The sequence below is a fragment of the Salpingoeca rosetta genome (genome assembly GCF_000188695.1).
Source record: "Salpingoeca rosetta unplaced genomic scaffold supercont1.10, whole genome shotgun sequence".
Lineage (NCBI taxonomy): Eukaryota > Choanoflagellata > Craspedida > Salpingoecidae > Salpingoeca > Salpingoeca rosetta.
The window spans coordinates 78,071-101,081 of record NW_004754924.1 but is presented as its reverse complement, the minus strand read 5'-3'; the positions used below and the strand labels follow the sequence as shown (position 1 = coordinate 101,081).

Genomic DNA, 23,011 nt, shown 5'->3' with positions numbered 1-23,011 from the left:
GCACTAGGTCGGAGAAGAGAGAAGAAGATGAAGGGCAAGAAGGTGTAGGTGTTTATGTCTGCGTGTGGTGTGTGCGCGTATGTGCGTGTGTGTGTGTGTGTGTGCGTGTGCGTATGTGCGTGTGTGTGTGTGTGTGTGTGTGTGTGTGTGTGTGTGTGTGTGTGTGTGTGTGTGTGTGTGTGTGTGTGTGTGTGTGTGTGCGTATGTGCGTATGTGCGTGTGTGTTGCACCGCTGGCCATTGCCGACAAAGTCACAGTTTGTCGCCGTCACCTTCACTTTCACCTTCGCCTGCATCGTCATTGCCGTCGTCATGGTCGTCTGGAACGTCGACAAACGGATCAATCTGAAAATAACCGCAGCCACGGGCACGAGGGGTGAGATGGGTGAGTCGTGAACGTTATGAGCCGATGTGATGGTGTTAGGGAGACACGCGGTGACTGCACAGAGAGGCAGGTGAAGTGCACACACACACACACTCACACACGCACACACTCACTCACTCACACACTCACACACGCACACACTCACACACTCACTCACACACTCACACACACACTCTCTCTCTCACTCTCACTCACACACACACACTCACACACACACTCACACACACACACACAAACACACTCACGCACAAACACACTCACACACGCGCGCTCAATTGCACGCACGATGGTGTCTGCCGTTGCTGGCCCGTGCTCCAGCAGCTGCAGGTACGACTGGATGAGGCGCTGTAGGCGGGACGGCGGGAGCGGTGCAATGGCCGGCACCCAGCGCACAGCACGTGCACCGCTGTACACACGCACGAGGCGAAGTTGCTCAAAGACGTTCTTGGCGGCGTTGGTGTGGGCAAGCTTGTGTGCGACCTCCAGGCAGCGCGTGGGGGTGAACGGCGCACGCACCTGCCGCTGCAGCAAGTCTGGCAGCATGGATTGCAGGCACCCGCCGTACACCGGTGATGGTAACGTGGTCACGTGGGCGCACACCACAATCAGCAGCGTGTCCTCCTCTGCCTCCACTGCCTCTGCCTCATCTTGTTTCGTGTCGCCGTTGGCAGTGGCAGCTGTGTGTTCGTGGGGCGGGCTGTGGTTGCGGTCTTCGTGCGCGTGGCTCGTGAGGGCGGCGTGAACCTCCTCGGCCTGGGCCTGTCAACACAGCAGAAACGGTGTCGTGTGGTGATGGTGTGATACCGCATGTGAGAGAAGGAAGAGCATAGGGATGGCACTTGCTGCATCTTTGACAAGAACACCGACACAGACAACACATATGACGTGGATACGCTCGTGCAGCCACGATACAAGCAAGCTAGCATGAGCCACATGCTCGTACAGAAAAGTCCCCCATCACATACACACACGCACACACCGGGGAGAGGTTGTGTGAGTGATATTGGCGTTGGCTGGCTGCGGGTGCTTGTGGCATGGCTGGTGCTGCTTGCCGACCGCGCTGCCGTTGTGCTGGCTGCTGCTGCTGTTGTTGTTGTTGTTGTTGTGCGAAGAAGGAAAACGCAGTGTGGCGCAGTGCCGCCTGGTCCACATATGCCACCTCCATGCTGACAGATCCAACACCGAGGTAGTGGTGCAGCATGGACACGGAGAAGGACGGGGAGAGCGGGATGTCATACTTGCGCTCTCGCGTGCACATGCTCACGTGCACGTAGCGTCCTCGCAGCTTCACACGGCGGTGCACTGCACGTTTGGCTTTCCTGAACAAAAAGGGTGTGGTGTGTGTGTGTGTGTGTGTGTGTGTGTGCGTGTGCGTGTGTGCGTGCGTGCGTGTGTGCGTGCGTGTGTGTGTGTGTGTGTGTGTGCGTGTGTGTGTGTGTGTGTGCGTGTGTGTGCGTGCGTGCGTGTTTGTTTGTTTGCATATGTGTGTGTGTTTGATTGTTTGCACATGTGTGTGTTTGAGTGTTTGCAAATGTGTGTGTATGTGCGTTGACAAGTACAGACACGAGAGCACAGACACGAGAGCACACACTCACACTAGCTCCCCCCTTCACACGCCAACACACCCACATAGTAGACATGTGTACCTGGCTTCGTATTTGCTGCAGAATTTGACAAAGGCGAAGCGGGTGAGCATAAACTCGCCAGGCTGAGGGCAGCAAGCGCACGAGGCAGCGTGTGAGACGGTTTTGAGTGTAAGTGAACAAGCGAGCGAGAAGCCGCAGTGAAGCAATGCTGTCGCACCTCTTTGAGTTGAATCTCACGCAGCAAGCCAAACCGACAGAAGATGCGCTGCAAGTCTGCAAAGTGAACCTGTTGGTGTGTGATGAAGGTTGAGTCTCGTACTGAGTGTTGTCGAGTCGTCCTGCACTCACACAACACAACACAAACACAACACAACACAACACAAACACAACACAACACAAACACAACACAAACACAACACAAACACATCCCGTACGTTTGGGTCGAGGTTGGAGACGAGCAAGTTCTTGCCACTGTCGTCGCAGGTGAACTCCACAATCTCCACATCGCCCTCCTCCTCACCACAAGTCCTTGCACCGTCACCAGCGGCGCCTTGTCGCTGCATGGCAGCTGTCGCACCTCTCTGTTGCGATCCCACCTCCATCTCCATCTCCGACACCAACCACTCGCCAACGGCCACAACCTGTTTCTGCCTGTTTGCTTGCTTGCTTGCTTGCTGTGATGTGAGCGATTTTTTTTTTCAAGTTTCGCGGCGCACAATAACATGACAGCCCCCACACCACACGCGACAATGACCACCATGGCGCGAAGCGAGGAATGGAGGGAGGAGGCAGTGCTTAGGCTTGCAGTTCAAGTGCGAGTCGCCTCTTCTCCGCTGACCTCAAGGTGAAGGTCTGGTGTGTGTATGTTTGTGTTGTCCCTACTTCAAGGCTTCAGGGCACAAACCAGCAAGCAAGCGTGGAAGAAGCAAGCATCCCACCTTCCACAACTCACACACACACACACATACACACTTCCACACACACTCACACACACGCACACACATACACACTTCCACACACATACATACGCAAACACACATACACACATACGCTTCCACACACACACACACTCTCTCTCTCTCTCTCACACTTCGCATGTTTCAACAGCCTTCGCCTTCCTCAGATGGCATGCGCTTGCGGTCAGCTTTTAGACTTTTGGGGTTGTGGCTTGGATACTGTGTCACGCACTCCTTGCTTGGGGTTTGCTCAACGGCCACACTGAGTCTGTCATCAGGTCATCTGCTGTCACGCCGTGCTATCCGAACTGGTGCGTGCACACACACACACACACATACACACGCACACAACACATACATACACACAACACATACATACACACAACACATACATACACATACAACACACACGCAACACATACATACACATACAACACACACACACACGCACACAACACATGCACGCACAGTCACACAAGTCTACTGCCGAGATCACGCAGTCTCGCGCTGCGGTGTCACTTGCTCACAGCACCCTTGTTGCTTGTCTGGCTTGTAGCATTCCCAAGGCAGTGCCCAGCACGCTGCTCATCGCGCTCGGCGAAGTGACCGTTTGACACTGTTGATTGGACGCCATCCAATCCAACACCCCCGAGGACGTCGCTTCGCTGCTCTCCATGTCAGTCAAGTCAAAAGGGCCAACGGCCCTTCTTCCCTTGCGTGCGCTGTTGCTGTTTGAGGTCTGCTGCTTTTGCTCCGTGAGGAAAGGAGGAAAGCCATGCGCTGTGCGTGAATGCTCACTTGTGCTCTGTGACTAGGCTGCAAGCACAACGGGAGCCCTTCATGGCTATGGCAGATCACCGCGCGCGTCTTTGCTCTTTGGTGTGTTTGTTGTGTTCTGCGTGTGTGTTTGTGAATGTTTGTGTCTGTGTGTGTTTGTGCCTCTTTGTGTTTTTGTGTGTGTTTTTGTCTTTGTGTCTCTGTGCATGTGTGTGTTTGTGTCTGTGTGCGCGCCCGCGTATGTACTTGTTGCTGATGTCTTGCCATCACTCCATCACTCCATCATGATCGTCGTTTGTATTTGCCTCGCTGTCTATCTGTTTCCTTTTGCTTCCTGACAGTCTTTCTCATCCTCGACACGCACGCGCACAACACACACAACACACAACACACAACACACAACACACACACGCGCGCACAACACACATCCACACACAACACACACGCACACACACAACAAACACACACACAACAAACACACAACACACACACGAACACACCACACACAAACAAAACAGGAGCAGGCGCGCGGTTTTCGAGTTTCTCGCGGCATGTTTCCGTTGCGGCGGTTTTTCGTTGATCCAAATGGCCGCAAATGTACATTTCCCCACCCTGAGCGAATTGGAAATTTCTGCCAGTTTTGCTTTGGTGGATACGTCGCTTGCGTGGTTTTGTGCGCACTGCAGTGTGTTCCCTGTGCGAATCGTACATCGACGAACGCACGCGGTGCTTGCAAGCCCGCCAAAACCAGGGTTGTTGGTGCAAGACCCTCACCCTCGCTCTCGCTCGCTTGCTTGCTGGCCGTTATCGGCCACCCGCCCACACTTGCTGCGCCCGGTGTGCATCCCTTCCCCCATTGGTGACCCCGGGGCTCCCTCCATCGTGGACCCAACACCGCTTTCCTCTCCCCAACACCCTTCCTTTCCCTTCACCCCTTTCCTTTGTGTGGACCCTTTGACAGCGAGTTGAGGCGCTCATCTGCGCATTTCCCAACCCCCTTTACTGTTGGCGGCTTGCCGCCCGCCAAGCCCGCCTTTCTTTTTGTCGACAAACTTTTTTTTTCCTTCCTCAGCGGTTGGTCCCCTCCTGTCTTATACTGGCTCAAGCTGGTCCATGTACAACGCGCTCTTGTTTGACACGTTACCCACCAGCAAGCGCTTATTTCCCCCCCCCCCCACACACACACACCAACTTTTGTTCCGTGTGGCCTCGTCAGTAGTGCTGACTCATAGCCTTGGACCATGAGCAGCATCCGCTTTCGGCAAAAAGCGCTTGACCACAACAAGCCGCTGCCGATTTACCGCGAGGAAGACCACCCAGATGTGCTGCTGGAGACAGCGGCGCTGAGCCGCGCCGTCCCAGACATGCCCACTGGCATGGAGAAGGAGGAAGAGGAGGTGAGCGCGTCCACTGTGCTCGCAGCCTGTCTCGCAACGGTCCTTGAAGCTTGATCGCGTCATCCATACCCGTGTTTTCGCACTGCCACCCACAAATTTTCCACACCCCACACGCAAGCCCTTCAAGTAGCCTGTTTTTGGTGTGTGTGTTGTCGCTGTTTTGGTCGTTTCATCTCCGCGCGCGCGCGTGTGTGTGTGTGTGTGTGTGTGTGTGTGTGTGTGTTCCCTCCCTCCTTCCCCCCACCCCCTTTTTGTCCTCTCCCTCATTCTCTGCCTCCCTCTGTGTCTCTCACTCCCCGCACTACCCACCCGCTATCAACTGACACGCGCTCGAAACACACACGCAAACGCAAACGCGTGAAATGCGTGCAGGAGATTCATGTGAAACAAATCATCGACCAGAAGAACCGCAAAGGTGCGCTGGCCCAGCTCAACCTCGAAATCCCAATCCCCGAAATCACCCACGGCGTCCCCTTGTTCAAGCAACTGCACAAACCAGACTACAAGCTCCCATCAACATACATCAAACCGAGCCGTAAGTCCTGCGTTGGCTCTGTCTTGGTTTGTGGGCTGTGTTGCATTTGTGCTGGTCTGGTTTCGTTTCTTTTTCGTCTGGTTCGCGTGCACCGCCTCCTCGCGTGCCACTCCACCCCTTCCAGCAAGCGCAATGCCTCATGACGTACTTGCACTGTCGCGTGGTCATAGTGCTGGCAACTCTTGAGGAACAACCTCCCGACTATGACATGGACGAGGAAGACAAAGAGTGGCTGAACGAGTTTAACAAGAACAGAACGTACGTCTGCTTGAAGCGCCCACACATGACATGCCATACAATGCCCCTGTGTCTTGAGCACCGAATGTGGCGAAGATGCAGATGAATTGCCACCGCAGCATACAGCGCGCTTCCTGTTGCTGGCGTTGTAGTATCCGTTGACTCACGCACAAGGCTGTGTTGTTGCTCTTCGTGCACCGCATTACGCATTGTGTTCGCAGGGAGCCAATGGCAGAATTGGAGTTTGAGAAGAAGATGGATGCCATCGAGAAACACTACCCCGTACGTTCATCGTGCACGCACGGTGGATGAGTTTGCATGTGCCCACATGTTTGTTTGCGTGTGGGTGTCGGTGTGGGTGTAGGTGAAGGGTGGCGTGTTGGTGTGTATTCAGGGTGCAAGACGTGTCTTGGATCTCCAAGCGCGGCAGCAAGTGGAAGACGTTTAGCCACTCCTCTCACCCCTCATCAATCCACACGAAATGTGCAACGGCCACAGATGACCATGGATCGAATATGTGACGTTGTTGGTCTGGACAAGGACACACTCCACCCCATTTACCAACACTACGTTCGCCGCCTGGGCCAAGTGGTCAGTCACTCTCTTGCATGTACCTGCGCGTGCGTGTTTGTGGTGCTTGCGGTGCTTGCTGCTTGAGTTGGGTGTGGTTACGGGTTAACCTTGGCGTGTTGGCTCGCCCTCGGCACTCACACCTTCGCCATGCGTGCGTGCATACACGGGTTGCACCACAGAAAGCGGAGACGTTGATGCCGCGGATCAAGACTTCTGCGCCAGACGCCTCATCAAAGGGCGATCCGTACATAGCCTTCCGTCGCCGTGTCGAGCGCATGCAGACCAGAAAGGTGTGTGTGTGGGTGTGTGGGTGTGTGGAGGTGTATGTGTGCAGCGTTTTAAACTTGTTGTGTATTAGTGCGTGTGTGCACAACATGCTCCTGAGCACTTGGTTGCTACGCCAACAAACTGCCTTGCAACTCAACCCACTCACTCACTCACTCACTCACTCACTCACTCACTCACTCACTCACTCACTCACTCACTCACTCACTCACTCACTCACTCACTCACTCACTCACTCACTCACTCACCCTTCCCACTTGCTCGCATTTGTACTGGCTTACCCGTTTGCTCATAATTATTGGTGTGCACAGAACCGCCAACAAAACGAGGCCCACTTCATGAACATGCTGAAGCTGCGCAGAGACCTTGGCGCCGCAAGGTTTGTTCCTCGCTACCACTTTGACACACACACACGCACACCTGCTCACCCATTGCTGCTTTGCTCTCGCGCATCCTGTCATCGCTGACACCTCTGCCAATGCCACGACCGGTGCGTGTACGCCTACCTGCGTTCACCGCGTGCAGGGAGATGTTGCGGCTGATGATGGAGCGTGAGGACGCAAAGGCGCGCGCTGTCGACTCGGAGATCCGCGTCTTGCGCTGCAGGTCGGTGGCGGGGTGTGAGAGTGCGTGCGTGAATGAAACGAAGGGCGAACGCTTCTTGCGACTCATCGAGCTTGTGTGTGTGTGTGTGTGTGTGTGTGTGTGTGTGTGTGTGTGTGTGTGTGTGTGTGAGGTTGCCACGCCGTCATCTCACAGCAACCACCAAACCACCCTTGTTTTCTTGCTTGCAGGTATGCGGCGCAGGACTACTCTGGGCAGCTGCTGCGGGAGTGCATGCCGTGGCTGCAGCCGCCGCCGACCCCGCAACAGCCCAAGCAGGCCGCCCTACCCACGTCGGAAAAAAGTGCGTTGATGGGTGCACACGAGCAGGCCATTAGGGCACAGAAAAAGAAGAAGAAAAAGAAGAAGGGTGCTGCTGCCGCCGCTGACACGCTCGCTGCAGACCAACAACAAGCACAGAAACCCGGCAAGCCCATGGCGCCGCCCAAGGTCTCGCTCAAGATCAAGCTCGGCGCCATCAACCAGCTCGACGCCAAGCGCCTCAAGAAAAGACGCCCAAAGGTGCGTCATGTGTGTGCGGGTCGCGGTGGTGTGGGGTGGGGGCTGTGTTTGCCTGTGTCTGGTCAGCGCTTGCACCCACCTTGTGCGTTGTGTGCATTGCGCATGTGCACTGCGCGAGCGACCATTCCTTCTCCCTCTCTTCCCTTATCCTCTTCATCCCGCATGCTATTCACTCGTGTGTCTCGACCGGGCGCGCTGGCTGCACAGGAGGAAGAGGACGAGCTTGTGTATGTGGACACGTCGGCGGTGACAGAGCCCGAGTACGCACGCGATGACCCCTACCGCTTCCGCCGCCGCACCAACGTCTACTACCACGCTGTACGTCAGGCTGGCGGTAGCTTTCTGCGACGTGTGCTTGTGAACAAATGTCGCGGATGGATACGGGCCATTGCGCATGCATGAGGGTGCGGTTGTGCTTGACTTCACATCGTTGTCGTCGCTCCCCGTGCAACCGCTCACCCAACACACACACACACACACACACACACACACACACACACACACACACACACACACACACACACACACACAATCTATTGCAACCAGCCGCTGTCTCGACAGTCAATGTGCTTCAACCGCAAGGGCCGCTTCAGCCACTATGACGCACTGCCTGGCCATGTCACCCCACCGTCCCTCTCTCGTCGTGTTCCACTCCTTCGCGGCTTTTGCCGCCGTCGCATCGGTCGCGGTGGCAGGTGCGCGTTTGTTTGTTTGCGTGTGTGTGTGAACGTTCAAGTGGACTACTTGGTTTTCTGATTGTCTGTGCTCTCGTCGCGAACAGTCGCACCTTTGCTCACATCTTCGGTGGTGTGATACATGCGTTTGTCTGCGCTTTCTTCCCCGTCTTTTTTCTTGCCTCTCTTTTCCCTTCCCTTTCCCTCGCAGGGTCATCTTTGACCGCACACACCCGACCTACGACGCGCTGAACGAGCTTGCTGAGCCGGAGCCGGAGCACGTTGAGGACGAGCACGACCTCAGCATCCCCCGCCAGCTGCTGTTTGTGCGGCACTTCCCCTCCCGTCCGGCTGTCCCGCCGCCAGCACCAACCACGACCACGGCCATGGACACGCGGCAGGACGGCGCCAGTGACGCAACCGCGCTGCTGCACCACCCGGCACCGCAGCTCCCCGCAGCAGCAGCAGCAGCAGGTGGCGCCCCTCAGCACCACCAGCAGTCGCCGGTTGCTGTGCCATCCATGGCAGCACCCATGCCGAGTAATCCAGCAACGGCTGCAGCGACGAGCAACGGCCAACAGCAGCAGCAGACGGCGGCAGACGACCCCGTGCAACAGTGAGTTTGTGGGCAATTGTGTGTGTGTGTGTGTGCGTGTGTGTTTGAGTGTGTGTGTGTGTGCGTGTGTGTTTGAGTGTGTGTGTGTGTGTGTGTGTGTGTGTGTGTGTGTGTGCTTGTTCTGTGTCAGAAGTGGCCATTGCTGGCCGCTGTGTTGTGGTTGGTACTTCAATTGTGGTTGATGCGTACTTGCGATCGCCTGCGCCTTCATGTGACGTCGTCATCCCGTTTTGCTTCGCTCACCGCCCCACTTCGCCTCGCTCTTCCTTGTCTCCCTCTCCCTGCTTCCCTCTACTCAGGTATCCAACGTCGGGCACGGTGTTTGCAGAGGTTGGCTCGAGCCACTTTTTTGGCAACGACCTGCAGCACAAGCGCCCACACCCGCCATCCCCGTGATGTCCGCGTGCATATCTGCCAGTGCTGTTCCCCTGTCATGCCTTTTTTTTTTTCCCTTGTTCCGGTCGCGGTCTTGTTGGTTTAACACCACGCGGGCCTCTTGTTTCTTTCCCCTCATCCCCTCTTTGTTTGCCCCTCTTCGTCCGTTCTTTTCCCTTTCTTCCTTCTCTACCCCCGCCGCCTTTGTATATGACATCCATTTCTGTTGCTACCTCCTTTCGCGCAGCTGCGTACTTGTTATGCAATGTGAATGCTCACCCGCACACAAGTGCGTGCGTGCGTGAGTGTGCACATGTGCTTGCTTTTGTGTGTCACCATATCTCGCACATGTGCACACGCGCGTGCGTGTGAGCGCCTGTACATTTTGGTTTCCTTGTCAATGCTATGCTTTCTTGTCTGCTTGTACACCCACCACTTTTTTTTTTTGTTCGATTGGGTGGCACACAGCCAGCCATCATGGTATTTGCGCAAGTTAACCACTGCCATCCAGCTGCCTGCTTGTTCCCCGCCCCCGCTCTGCATACACACACACTAGTTGCCCAGTTTGTGAGTTCTCTTTGGATTGCTTGTGGAGAGTACCAGCAGCGATGTGCGCTGCTGTGGATTGTGTACTTCTTCCTGCCACCATCCTGAGCATCACTCCCCCCCCCCCTTTCTGTCTCTCTCTCTCTCTCTCTCTCTCTCTCTCTCTCTCTCTCTCTCTCTCTCTCTGTCTCTGTCTTCATGTGCAGCTCTCTCCTTTGTGGGACTGTGCGCTGTCTCTGTTCTTTCGAGGAGTGCCAGCATAAGTAAACGTCGTGTAACGAGTGTGGGTGAGGAAGCACCAGGAGAAGCAAAGCAAGCAGAGGCACGGAAGGCATTTTCTCTGCACAATCTGCCACTACACAATATGGAGTCGCAAGGCCTGACCGCGTGCTCGGTGTGGGTGCCACGAGGCGCACCAAAGGCACAGCCAACCAAGGTGTGTGTCTGTGTGTGTCTGTGTGTCTGTTTGTCTATGTCTCTTTGAGGGCTCTCTGCGTGTCTGTGTGTCTGTTTGTCTATGTCTCTCTGTCTCTGTCTGTGTGTCTGCCTCTCTATCTATCTCTCTGTCTCTTTGCGTATGTTTGGGCATCACTCCCTCCTCTGCCGATCTGGCTCTCTCCTCCTCCTCCTCCTCCTCCTCCTCCTCCTACTCTCCGCCTCCTACTCTCCTCCTCCTCCTCCTCCTCCTCCTACTCTCCTACTCTCCTCCTCCTCCTCCTCCTCTTCTTCTTCTCTTCCGCCTCTATTCTCTTCCTTCCCCATCCACTTCCCTCCGCTTTGCCTCGGCCGCCCATGCACCCTGCCAACCCCACTTCCAACACCATCCCCCCCCCCACTAACAAACATCCAAACACACACGCGCACATCAGCTGGAAGTCACGGAGGATGATCTTGCTCGCTTGATGGAAGAGACCAAGGAACAGCTGCGGTATGACGTTTCGTGGTTGCATTTGCACGAACCGATCACACACGCACACACACACACACGCGCGCACACACACACACACACATGCATACACGCACACACACATGCACACATACACACACGTATGCACACATGCACACACACACACACTGTCCTCACACGTTCCCCGTTCGTGTTGGCCTGATGGTTCATGAATCCCTGGTGTGTTTGCACACAGTGATGCGACGCTGGAGGACGAGGACGCCGATGATGTGGTGACAGACGATGATGATGACGATGATGATGATGATGAGGGTGACGACAACAATGAAGGTGATGACACAAAGGCGATGAAGGAGGAGGAGGGCGATGATGACGACGATGACAAGGACGCAGAGATGGATGCCGCTGAGGACGACGATGAGGATGCGGTATGGTTCAACGACATGGCGACATTCACGTTCAAACCAGGCCCTCACGCCAGTCAACCTAACGCATGCTGTGTGCTTTCCCTCTGCGTAGCGCACTCTGTTCTCCCACCGCTGCCTCTGATCTGGCCCACCTCACTCATTCACATACACGCATGCATGTCCTTGATATCGCCAGGCTGTTGTCAAGGAGTTTGGTCTCGACACATACGACGATGAGGAGGATGTGACCTTGTCTGGTGCCAACCTCTCCAGCATCAAAGGTCTCACCTACTACAAGAACCAGAAGGACGATCCTTACATCACCCTCGACAAGGTGTGTGCGCGTATGTATGTGCGTGCGTGAGTGCGTGCGTGAGTGCGTGTGTGCGTGTGTGTGTGTGTGTGTGTTTGCGTGAGTGAGTGTGTGTGTGTGTGTGTCTAGACATGCGCGTGTACATGTGAGTACATGTGCATGTGCCCAGATCCTGCTGCCAAGCTAATACTTTTCCTTGAACTGGGGCTGATCTTTTGCATATCATGTGCCGCCACTTCCCTCCCCCCCCCCCTCCATTCAGGATGATGACGAGGAAGACTTCACCATCAGCCCGACAGACAACATGCTCGTGCTTGGCCGCATTGACGATGGCCTCGGCCGCCTCGAAATGCACAGTAAGCCCCAATGCCAGCGACCTGCAATTGTGTGTGTGTGTGTGTGTGCTATTGTGTGCTATTGTGTGCTGTCGTGCACATTCATGTGCACGTACGCAAGTGTCAGCGCTTTGCTTCTTGGGTCCACGTGTCGCTGAGATGCACCAAACTGACCCTCCCCCCTCCCAACACTCACCTCTGCGCAGTCTGGAACGAGGAGGAGGATTCGCTGTTCCCCCACACGGACGTGATGCTGTCGTCCTTCCCCGTGTGCATGGAGTGGGTTGGTTACGATCCAGGCAACGACGACGACAACAGCACGGGCAACATCCTTGCGCTGGGCACGATGGAGCCGCAGATTGAGCTGTGGGACCTTGATGTGCTCGAGGCGCCCGAGCCCGCTGTCACACTCGGCAAGCCAAAGAAGACAAAGAAGGGGAAGAAGAAGGTGTGTGAAGCCGTGCAAGCACGCGTACACTTGAGCTCGTCCTCGCTGTCGCTTGCGGTGCTCTCAATTGCCCATCACCACTTTGCACCGCGGCAACCCATCCCGACAACAACCCATCACCACCACCGTCCCTTTATCGTTGGCGCTCATCCAACGTCATCGCCATCCCTAAACGGCGCCTGTTTCCCTCCTTAATGCTCCCGCTCTCCTTCCTCCCCTTCTTCTCGCCTCCTCACCAACACCAACAACACCACCAACACCACCACCATGCACGGCAGTACCCCGGCCACCGGGACGCTGTGCTAGGTCTGGCGTGGAACCGTGGACAGCGCACGCTGCTTGCCAGCGCATCGGCAGACACAACCGTACGTCTGTGGGACCTCAACTCCACGCAGTGCATGCGCACATACACGCACCACACCACCAAGGTGGAGAATGTCAAGTGGAACCCGCAAGAGGTTGCTGTTCTCGCCACGGGCGCACACGGCGGTCACGTCTCCGTCTTTGACACACGCACGCCAGAGGTGCGTGGCTGGTTTCAGTTTTGAGTGGGTAGTGTTTGGTCCACACAACACGCGAGTGTGAGAGAGGATGTTGTTGGTGGTGTTGTTGTTGTTGTTGTTGTTGTTGTTGTTGTTGTTGTTGTTGTTGTTGTTGTTGTTGTTGTTGTTGTTTATGTTGTTGTTTATGTTGTTGGTGTTGTGTAAGTTGTTGGTGTTGTTGTTGTTCACGGTACATGTGATATTGAATGTCAAGCCGTCTGCTCCCTGTATTGTTCCCCCTCCCCCCCCCCCTGCTCTTCACCAATGCTGCTTGGCGTGGTGTTGGCGCTGGGTTGCTCACGTGCTGTGCTGTGTGCATTGACTGCGCAGGCTGTTGCGACGTGGGAGCTTGACGGCGACGTCGAGTGCCTGGAGTGGTGCCCCTGGGACCCGGCCATGTTCATCGCTGGGTGAGTAAACGCGCATGTGTGTGTGTGTGTGTGTGTGTGTGTGTGTGTGTGTGTGTGTGTGTGTGTGTGTGTGTGTGTGTGTGTGTGTGTGTGTGGAGTGGTGTATGCAAGCGGCTATCTTGGTGTCGCTGCGAACAGAGCTTTGCAAAGACCAGCACGAGTGTCCAGCCTCCGCCTTGCCTCATCCCCGAATCCCTTCCACCTCCCCTGGTCCACCATCACCCTGTGCACCCGTTGTTGTGTCTGCAGCACGTCCAACGGCACGGTGTTCAAGTGCTCTGCGCGCGCACCGGGGAAGCCTGTGTTTACGCTCAAGGCACACGATGCTGCCGTGTCGTGCGTGGCTCTCAGCCCACAGGTTCGTGCTGCTGCTGCTGCTGCTGCTGCTGGGTGGTGGTGGTTGGTGGTGGTGCTGCTGCTGCTGTTGCTGGTGGTGCTGGTGGTGCTGGCAACTTTCAGTGTTGTTGTGGGTGTGGTGTCGGCAGCGAACGTGTTGGGAGTGAACGCGTCGGTATTCGTGAAGAGCACTGTGCTCGTCGTGTGTGTGTGTGTGTGTGCGTGTGTGTGCGTGTGTGTGTACACTGGTTTTTTTAGCGTCGTGGTGCCAGTGCGCGGTGGTTACATGGCCTCGTTGTTCACAGCCCGACTGTGCACGTGTGCATGTGGTGTTGTCTGCAGATTGAAGGGCTGATGGCGACAGGCTCGCCAGACGAGCATGTCAAGGTCTGGGACGTCAAGGACAAGCCCTCCATGATCCTCTCAAAGGACTATGATCTCGTGCGTTGTCATGATGATGCTGGTGCTGCTACTGTGCTACTGCTGCTGCTGCTACTGCTGGTGATACTGGGGGTGGTCGTTCGTGCTGTATTCGTTGCAGTGCTGCGCTTCCTTACCTTCTGCGCCCCGCCCCAACACACACACCGTGACAGGGCCCCGTGTTTACGATGGGCTTCTGCCCGGACTCCGGATACCAGCTTGCGTGCGGTGGGCACCACGGCGGCGCGAAGATCGTCCATCTTGTCGAGAGCGGGCCAGGTGCTGTGACCATTGTGCTGGTGATTGGTTGGTTGGTTGGTTGGCTGGTTGGCACTGCTGTATGCTTTTGGCTTTGCTGTTGTCCTTGTTTGCACGGTGCTCATGGTGTGCTGACATGGGTTGTGCGGTGTGCGTGACATCCTCAGTGCTGCGTCGATTCCGGGACCGCAACACGGACTTTACAAAGCGCGCAGAGAAGCTGGTGAGCCTTGCGCAGAAAACACATCATGTACATGCACACGCACGCACGCACGCACGCACACACACACACACACGCGCACGCGCACACACACACACACACACACACACACACACACACACGCACACACACACGCGCACACACACGCGCGCACACACACACGCGCACACACACACACACACACACAGCGCATCCTTCGCCCTGTTCTCACATCCTTGCGTCGTGTCTTGCTCCCCCCCCCCGGCTTGTTTCACACCAGGCAAAGGAAGTGGCTGAGCAGCGTGCGGCGGAGGTTCCCGAGGCGCCCGATGCGGACGAAGACGCCGGTGACGAGCGGGCAGCGGAGGAGGCCATTGCATACAACCCACGCGTCGCAGGCAGCAGGCGCAAATGATGCACCACACGCACGCACACACGCACACACACACACACTCACTCACACATGCACTCACACACGCACACACACACACACACACACACACACACACACACACACACGCACACTCACACACACGCGCACACACACGGCCTTTGCCCTTGTGGTGACATGTCAGTGCTGGTGGTAGCGGTAGTGGTGGGGGGCGTAGATCTGTGGAGATCCTTGATTGCTTTTCCTGTTTGATTGTCTCGCTTCATGGCTTCGCTTGATTTTTTGCTTGTTTCGTTTGGGTGTTCGGTCATGGCCACTCTGCTTCGCGTGACATGCGCTGTTGTACTGGCAAATGAGGCGTGGTTTCATTGGCACCCGACATATAAATACACGGACATGAATGAGTCTTGCGTCCGATCAAGCAGGGGGAGGGGGGACATGTTGGAAAACAAGACAGCGCAGTGTCGGCGTGAACGCCGGCGCGAGTGGGGCAATCAATCGATCGGACAGGATGTAAAAAAGCAGACAAGCACTTAGCCATGCATTAACCAAAAACGAGCATGCACATGGGGAGCGAGGGGACGCAGGACAACACCAGTGGTTGGATGGTCTTGCACCACGGAATAACATTCACACAAAGACACCACGTGCACTAGCACCCATACTCACGCTTGCAAATCACACTCATTCACACACTGACTCACTCATTAACGCATGCACGCACACTCTCCCTCGCGCACACACACACAAACACACATACAAACTTGCACGCACGCACGCACGCACGCACGCACACACACACACACGCGCGCGCGCCGGCGTCAGATGGAGGTATGAGCCAAGATCGACTTGTTACCTCGCACTGCAACCTCCTGCAGGACAGCGTTGCTTCCCTGCGCTTCTTCGAGTGCCTGTACGCCTGCGTCGCCGAGCTTGTTGTCCGTGATGCTGAGCACCTTGAGGGTCTTGTTCTTGGTGAGGGCAGATGCAAGGCCCTGCGCACCAACCATGGTGATGGAGTTTGTGTCGAGTGACAGCCGTTGCAGCGTGCACGCGTCCGCCTCAAGGGCCGCGGCGATGGCAAGGGTCCCGCTGTCCGAGAGATCGTTGACGCCTAGGTCTAGTGTTTCCAGCTTGCACTCGCCGCTCATGAGCAGGGCAGAGAGGGTCATCGCAGAGTCCCCCGTCAGGCAGTTGTCCCTCAAGTTGAGGGTGCGCAGCGAGCTGGATGATGCCAGCGCAGCACAGAGCTCGTTTGCAGCTGCATCTGGGAGCCTGTTGCGGCTCAAGTCGAGCGTGTGCAGGCTGTCGTGGGTTTGCAGTGCCACGCACAGTTCCTGGAACCCGTCCTGCGTGAGATCATTGCGACGCACAACAAGCTCCTCCAGCGCCGACAAGGCATACACCAGGCGGGCGACGCTGGCGCCGCTTTGCAGGCCGTTCCGCTCCAGCACCACCTTTGTGATGGCATCTGGCTGAGGCAAGAGCGCAATCAAGTGTTCCAACGCGTCATCGGCCACGTCCACGTCCACAAGCGACAGCGTTGCACTGCCATCCTGCTCAGCCACCAAGTCCAGGAGCTCGCGCACTGTTGTCGTCATGCTCTGGTCTGTGTTGTTGTTGTGTGGTATGTTGTTGTGTGTTGTTGTTTTGTGGCAGCGACCGGAGAAAAACAGCGACATCTTCGGACCAATTTCCACGCAGCTGATTCTTGAGTACTTTGTGCAATTAAAATGTGACATTGAAGGGCCGCGGCAACTTCAAACCCAGTGTGCTAGTGTGTCGTGTGCTCTCACGTCTTCACGTGTCGCGGGTGTTTGTGCTGGGTGCAAGCGGAGAAGGAGCGGCAAGCTAAGGAACGCGGCATGCTGGCGCACTCGTTGGGCGATGTGGTTGTTCATATCATTGTTGAGCTGGCTGTTTAGAATTACAAGAGAGTCATTTGTTTCTTTGTTTATTATTGTACCTTTTTTGTTTTCTGTTCTCTGGATAGTTATTCATTCAAATGTCTCTGTACTCTTCTTTGCTGCCCACTTGCCGCTGCCGTCTTTGTCGCTGTTGTCACATGTACGACATCGCGTTTAAGCAGCTTGAGACGACTGCGTCAAGTCGTATGCCTCCTCGAAGAAGTTGGGCAGACCTTGACGTGCTTGTACATGGTTGTTTAGAGTAGGTCAATCAAACCGGTAAACACAAGAAAAAACAGAAAGCAAAACAATGACATCGTCCCAGAACACACACTGTGACACACACACACACACACACACACACACACACACACACACACACACACACACACACACACACACACACACACACACACACACACACACACACACACACGCACGCACGCACGCACACACTATGAGAGGAGGGCGGTGCGCCCTCAGCGGCGGCGGGCGTTGTGCTGGTCAAGCTGGTACATGAGCTGTTGCACGGCAATGGCAGACGGAGACAGCAGCACCGCAGAATCACCCAGTTCCGCGTGCTCACGCAACCGAAGCACATGCACCCCCGCATCAGTGATGAAAGCGTCATGCAACACGTGCCCGCGCAGTCTCAGGCCAGCCTCCGGGCGAGGCGCATGCACAATGCACGACCCATACAGCGTCGGCACCTGTGGTAGCACCACGACATCACCCGCGCCATCAAAAGCACCATCCTCTGCTTCCCCATCGCCACCACCGCCACCATCGCCAGCCTCCAGTGGTTGCAGCGCTTCTACAGTGACGGTCACAGGTACGAGGTGCTGCGCGCGCTCAAAGCATGACGCAAGATACGCCGGCCCTTGCTCACGCCCCGTCTCCTCATCCACCCGCAACCCAACACACCACACAAACACCACCCCATCGCCGCCATCGCCGCCATCGCCGCCATCGCCGCCAGCAGTGATGGCTGCAGTGCGGTCCGCCGCTTGCTGCAGCTGAGCCAGTCGCGTGTGCACGTCCCTGCCCTTGCTGCCGGCAGCCGCAAGCCGAAGAGCCCCACCCTGTGCCCTGGCAGCCTCGCACAGCCGCGCCACCAGCACCTTGCTTGCCGCTGCCCGCCTACGCGTGATCTCCGCTGTTGTGCTGCGTGCGAGCGCGAGCATCTCCACCAGCAGCGACGAGCACGACACCCACGCCTTCTCCGCATCACTGTCCCCGCCAGCGAGTTTGAGAAGCGCAAACACGCTGCCCTCCAAGTGGTGCAGGCGGTAGCACAGCCGCGAGAAGCACAGCTGCATGCGCTTCAACCGCGCAACGAGGAGATGCCGCACCTGTGCAAACGACGGCGCCAGCACGGGCCGCTGCACCAGCACCCGCGACCACGCGCTCACAAGGTGCGCGTTGCCGCCCACCTCATCGTTCCACGCGCCGTCTGCGAGGTGCAGGTTGTCGGCCATCACCGCCACTGCCCGTGCATATGCGGCCGCGGCACTGCACACCTGCAGCAGGAGCGGCTGGCACCGGTACACGAGCTGCAGCACAGCCGGCGCCTCTGCATGCTGAATGGTGTGAATCGCGGCGGCCAAGCGGGTGAGCGGGCGCGCACACGACCGCAGCCGTCGATAGTATGTGTCTGCCGCCTCCATGGCCTCCTGCTGCAGACCAAAGATGGTGCTCGCCGTGTGCACGTCCAGCGCCATCCGCGCATCTGCTCCCGCGTTGCCATCACGGCCACGCGCGTCGCTGCGGTGCAACCTGTCTTTCCTGGTCCCTGTCCCTCCTCGTCTTCGTCCCACCCTTCCGCCATCATTGCCACCACCATCACCACCATCGCCATCATCGGCGTCGTTGTCGTCGTCGCCCCGCGAGTGGCCACGCATCCACCGCCGCCGCCCACGCCGGTGCTCGCTCGGTCGCCGCACCCGCGTCAGCGCCTCCAATGTCGACACATCCACGCGCTCACACGCGGTCAGCACGTGCACGAACGCATCTTCACTCCGCAGCCAGTCCTCCATAAACGCTGCAAACGCGCCAGCACCATCGCCACCATCGCCGCCGTCACCACCTGCGGCATCGTGGTTGGCGTCCCCTCCGCGCTTGCCACTGCCCTCTTGCGCCTGTGTGTTCCGCACCGCCATCTCCTGGTGCTCGCTCAGCTGCCGCTTCAGCATTTGCTGTCGCCATTGCTGCTGTTTATCTGCAGCTCGCCGAAGCTTCCTCTCCAGCTCCTTCGTGCTTGTGTGCACATCCTCCACAGTGGCCCGGGCTTCATCTTCATCCGTCGTATCGCTGCTGCTACCGCTCTCTCTATCGTTTTCGTCGTCGCTGCCGTCATCACTGTCATCATCATCATCGTCATCATCATCATCATCGTCATCATCATCATCCTCGTCATCATCATCCTCGTCACGGTCAGCGCGCCGCATGAGCGACATGTGTCCTCGCCGCGGCTTCTTGGTGCTCTTCGTCTTTGTCTTCGTCCCCTTCCTGTTCACACCACCACCACCACCACCACCACCACCACTGGCGTTTGTGGAGCTCGGCGCCTTTGCCCCGTCCAGTGCAACCAGCGAAGCCACCAGGCCCTGCTGAACAGCATGCAGCGTCGACAGGTGCTGTTCCAATTCGTCCAACTCCTGCAATCGCACCGCCGCCACCTCCTCGTTCCGCAGTGCGTTCTCTGCGTGTTGCGATCCGTACACTTGCGAGCGCTCCAGCAGCCACCCGCCAAGCGACGACAGCACGTGCGAAGTCTTGAAGTCTGGAGGGTGCGACGTGTCCATGTCTGACAGCGGCAGGAGCTGCAACGGGTGCTGCTGGTGTGATTGTGCGCTCACGTGCGTGTCGTCTTCGCCCTCGACTTCACTGTGCAAGGGAAACGCAACAGCAGCACGCCGCACGTCCTCCCACTGTGTCGCGAACCAGTGCCGCAGCTCAGACATGCACGCCATGATCCCCGCCGATGTTGTGAACCCCGTGCACTCTGCAATCAGCAGCTGCAGTTGCTGGTCCACAATGGTTCTCAGCGCGGCCTGGCGCTCCGCACGAAACGCCTCGTCACAGCCCGTGCTGACGTCAGCAAAAAGGAGCGCGCCAGCACGCCACGTGTGCAGCGGCAACGCTTCGAAGAACAGCGAGGCCGCAGTCGCTGGTGCACGCATGTGTGTCATTGTGGTCGTTGTCGTGGTGCCAGTGGTGGTGTGTGCTGGTGCCGTGTCGGGTCGAGCCGAAACAACCAGTGACGATGACTTGTTGGGCGACTGGTGCTGGTTCTGTTGTTGTTGTTGTTGTTGTTGTTGTTGTTGTTGTTGTTGTTGTTGTTGTTGTTGTTGTTGTTGTTGTTGTTGTTGTTGTGATGTTGCTGACGGTGGCGGGGGGCGCAGGTCCCCCTCAAACGCCACGGTGAGGTCGTTGCAGGGCACGAGGGCGATGTTGGCCTGGCGCGCAAGCAGCTTGATCAGCTTCCCGCCCTCCGCTGGTGGCGGGGAGGGACGCATGAAGGTGGGGCAACGGGAAAAAGGGGTGGCGGAAAGTGGTCAGTGAGCGGAACGATAATGCAGCTGCTGTCTGACTTCAACGACTGGTAAACAAAGGCAAGCGAACGAATGCATATGAAGACGGGGAGAGGGGAACAGACGGGCACAGCATACAATATGAATACAAGCACGTGGAAGGTGTTGCTCACCTGAATCCGTAAGCAGTGGAGAGAAGACGTGCAGCGTGGCCCGCGGCGCACGCGTGTGGCCGTGGCTGTCGTGTGCATGTGCATGGTGGTGGTGTGATGACGGCTGGAGGAGGAGGCCGAGCCGGCGCCAAAACTCAACGACCACTTTGCTCTCCGCCACGGACGCAACTTTCGTCTCCACATCTGCGCATTGGGGGATGGGGTTGGCCGAGAGGTGGAGGAGTGGGGGAGGAGAGGTGGAGGAGAGGGGGTGAGGAAGGATACGTGCTCATACATGGAATTTGGGCACCGACAACAACGCAACGGCAGATACACAGACAGAGAGACAGACAAACGGACAGAGAGACAGACGCGCCCTCAAGCACAAGCACAGGCACCGCACCGCGCGTGAGGTGGATGATGCCTGGGCGGCCCTGACAGACGAGCGCTGCGTGGTGGACGGGTCGCTGCTTCAAGACGGCGACGACGCGAGACAGCAGCTGCGACGGCGTACCTGGTTGTCCGTGGTGGCGAGGTGTTGGGGTGTCATTGCAGGCGTGAGCGCGTGTTGGTATGCGTGTGCATGAGAGAGAGAGAGAGAGAGAGAGAGAGAGAGAGAGAGAGAGAGAGAGAGTGTGTGTGTGTGTGTGTGTGTATGTGTCCGTGTTTACACATGTGTGTGTATGTGTGTTTACATCTGTGTGCGTGTATGTACGCATTTGCGTGACTTTGTTTGTGTTTGTACATCTTTGTGCGTCTGTGTGCACAACTATGTGTGCGTCGTGTGTGTGGTCACCGACCTGTTGCGTCATAAGCGATGCATGTGGTTGTCTCGTTACAAGCGGCGGCAAGCAGCTGATATCCCGGCACAGCAGATGACACCATCACCAGGTTCGTTGGCGGCGCCTGCAATGGAAGGGGGCAGATGGTGCGTGCTGGTTGAGTACGCCACTGTTGATGGCAGACCCACAGTGTGTGTGTGTGTGTATGTGTGTGTGTGTGTGTTGGGGTGCACAGGTGACATAGTGGATGACAAGCCTCACCTTGACACGCTCGGAGACGGTGTAGTTCATGGCAAACTCACGTGATAATGAGTTGAGCGAGTCTGTGATGGCGGTGATGTGCTGTCACGATGGTGTGTGTGTGCGTGGTGTTGTGAGGGCATGGATGTGGCGCAGTTGTGGCGGCAGTGAGCGTAAGTTAGGTTACTCGTTGGCAGTGAGATCGATAACAGCGGTGGCAGTCGCTTCAGATGTGAACATAACAGAGAGAGAGAGGGAGCGAGAGAGAGCGTGTGTGTGTGTGCCAGTGCAAGCGTTCATGCTCGTGCCTAACCTGTAGTGCTAGATCACGTTGCGTTTCCCATCGTTGTTGTTTGGCGCGATCGCTGTTCAACCTTTGGGTAGTCGCACAGAGAGGCAAAGGAAACAGACATTACAGCAGTGCGAATGCGAGAGAGAGAGAGAGAGAGAGAGAGAGTGTGTGTGTGTGTGTGTGTGTGTGTGAGAGGGAGAGAGACTAAGTGAGCGTCAGTGCGTCAGTGAGAGTGAGTGTGTGAGTAAGTGTGCGGTTTCGATTGGTACGGTGCTGCGACGACGCAGGTACCGATGCATGTGGCTGCTTGTGGTGTATGTGCGTCACTGACCTGTTAATCTCGGCTGCAGCCTGTGCAAAGGGCTGTGTTAGGTCTGCGTGCTCCTGCTGCTCTGCTGTCGTGGCATGCTTCGCCTTGCTGTGTCCTGTACGTGCTGCGTCAATGCCAGTGTCGTTGTCATCGTCGTTGTCGGAGCCCATCAGCGCAGCATGAATGTTCTGCACACGATGTGCCACAGTGATGATGAACCCAGTTTCTTGCGGCACCTCCAGCAGCAGCTGACCAAAAGGACCGCGATTCGCGGATGTGTTTTGTTGGAGTGTGCGTGTGCATGTGCGTGTGTGCATGTGCGTGTGCACGCGCGTGTGTGAGCGAGAGAGGGGGAGAGTTGCGCAGTAGCACAGTGCACAGCAAAGCACAGCAGAGCAAAGCACTGTACAACAGAGCACGGTCGCATATGTGGCGCACCTCCACCCAGAACTTCTTGCGCTCTGCAAGCGAGTAGCCGCTCAGCCATTCCTTGGCCGTGTTGACATGCACATGGAGCAAGTCCTCCCTGATCTCATCGCTCGCACTCATCCGCGTTGCGTGCGATGTTTGTGTGTGTGTGTGTGTGTGTGTGTGTGTGTGTGTGTGTGTGTGTGTGTGTGTGTGTGTGTGTGTGTGTGTGTGTGTGTGTGTGTGTGTGTGTGTGTGTGTGTGTGTGTGTGTGTGTGTGTGTGTGTGTGTGTGTGTGTGTGTGTGTGTGATGTGTGTGTGTGTGTGTGTGTGTGTGTGTGTGTGTTGTTTGCTC

At 56.8% G+C, this 23,011-nt stretch overlaps 6 protein-coding genes across 6 annotated transcripts in view; 3 read left to right on the top strand and 3 right to left on the bottom strand.

The window, feature by feature from the left end:
• Positions 1-170: 170 nt before the first annotated feature.
• On the bottom strand, positions 171-2,640 carry PTSG_04321 (uncharacterized protein). The gene is made up of 6 exons (XM_004994352.1): positions 2,405-2,640; positions 2,188-2,256; positions 2,031-2,092; positions 1,364-1,703; positions 670-1,143; positions 171-344 (listed from the first exon to the last, which is right to left on the bottom strand). Exons 1-6 carry the CDS (start codon positions 2,576-2,578, stop codon positions 252-254), a joined length of 1,212 nt encoding a protein of 403 aa, XP_004994409.1. The 5' UTR covers positions 2,579-2,640; the 3' UTR covers positions 171-251.
• A 79-nt stretch (positions 2,641-2,719) lies between these two features.
• PTSG_12157 (uncharacterized protein) lies at positions 2,720-3,540 on the top strand (the record flags this gene model as incomplete). Its single annotated transcript, XM_004994351.1, has 3 exons — positions 2,720-2,814; positions 3,205-3,237; positions 3,483-3,540. The coding sequence occupies 3 exons, from the start codon at positions 2,720-2,722 to the stop codon at positions 3,538-3,540; spliced, it is 186 nt and encodes a 61-aa protein (XP_004994408.1).
• Positions 3,541-3,759: 219 nt separating this feature from the next.
• PTSG_04320 (Epc1 protein) lies at positions 3,760-10,225 on the top strand. Its single transcript, XM_004994350.1, has 14 exons — positions 3,760-3,805; positions 4,222-5,100; positions 5,473-5,635; positions 5,806-5,893; positions 6,094-6,154; positions 6,371-6,463; positions 6,625-6,735; positions 7,042-7,109; positions 7,256-7,336; positions 7,525-7,855; positions 8,063-8,173; positions 8,402-8,550; positions 8,741-9,145; positions 9,445-10,225. The coding sequence occupies exons 2-14, from the start codon at positions 4,945-4,947 to the stop codon at positions 9,539-9,541; spliced, it is 1,914 nt and encodes a 637-aa protein (XP_004994407.1). The 5' UTR covers positions 3,760-3,805; positions 4,222-4,944; the 3' UTR covers positions 9,542-10,225.
• Positions 10,226-10,430: 205 nt separating this feature from the next.
• Positions 10,431-15,056, top strand: PTSG_04319 (uncharacterized protein; the record flags this gene model as incomplete). The annotated part of the gene is made up of 13 exons (XM_004994349.1): positions 10,431-10,502; positions 10,936-10,994; positions 11,209-11,401; positions 11,619-11,714; positions 11,956-12,049; positions 12,235-12,488; positions 12,755-13,000; positions 13,349-13,428; positions 13,678-13,786; positions 14,107-14,205; positions 14,358-14,463; positions 14,610-14,665; positions 14,922-15,056. The coding sequence occupies 13 exons, from the start codon at positions 10,431-10,433 to the stop codon at positions 15,054-15,056; spliced, it is 1,599 nt and encodes a 532-aa protein (XP_004994406.1).
• Positions 15,057-15,329: 273 nt separating this feature from the next.
• Positions 15,330-16,714, bottom strand: PTSG_04318 (uncharacterized protein; the record flags this gene model as incomplete). Its single annotated transcript, XM_004994348.1, has 1 exon — positions 15,330-16,714. The coding sequence occupies one exon, from the start codon at positions 16,712-16,714 to the stop codon at positions 15,854-15,856; it is 861 nt and encodes a 286-aa protein (XP_004994405.1). The 3' UTR covers positions 15,330-15,853.
• A 704-nt stretch (positions 16,715-17,418) lies between these two features.
• Positions 17,419-23,011, bottom strand: part of PTSG_04317 (lipoyl synthase) — a gene marked incomplete at its 3' end in the record, with an annotated part of 8,961 nt that continues 3,368 nt past the window's right edge. The window contains exons 9-17 of the mRNA XM_004994347.1: positions 22,687-22,737; positions 22,270-22,496; positions 21,960-22,020; positions 21,668-21,748; positions 21,425-21,530; positions 21,028-21,138; positions 20,646-20,828; positions 20,327-20,435; positions 17,419-20,029 (exon numbers count right to left, since the gene is read on the bottom strand). Of these exons, the coding sequence (XP_004994404.1) occupies positions 17,419-20,029; positions 20,327-20,435; positions 20,646-20,828; positions 21,028-21,138; positions 21,425-21,530; positions 21,668-21,748; positions 21,960-22,020; positions 22,270-22,496; positions 22,687-22,737 (3,540 nt within the window). The remainder of the gene's footprint in view (positions 20,030-20,326; positions 20,436-20,645; positions 20,829-21,027; positions 21,139-21,424; positions 21,531-21,667; positions 21,749-21,959; positions 22,021-22,269; positions 22,497-22,686; positions 22,738-23,011) is intronic.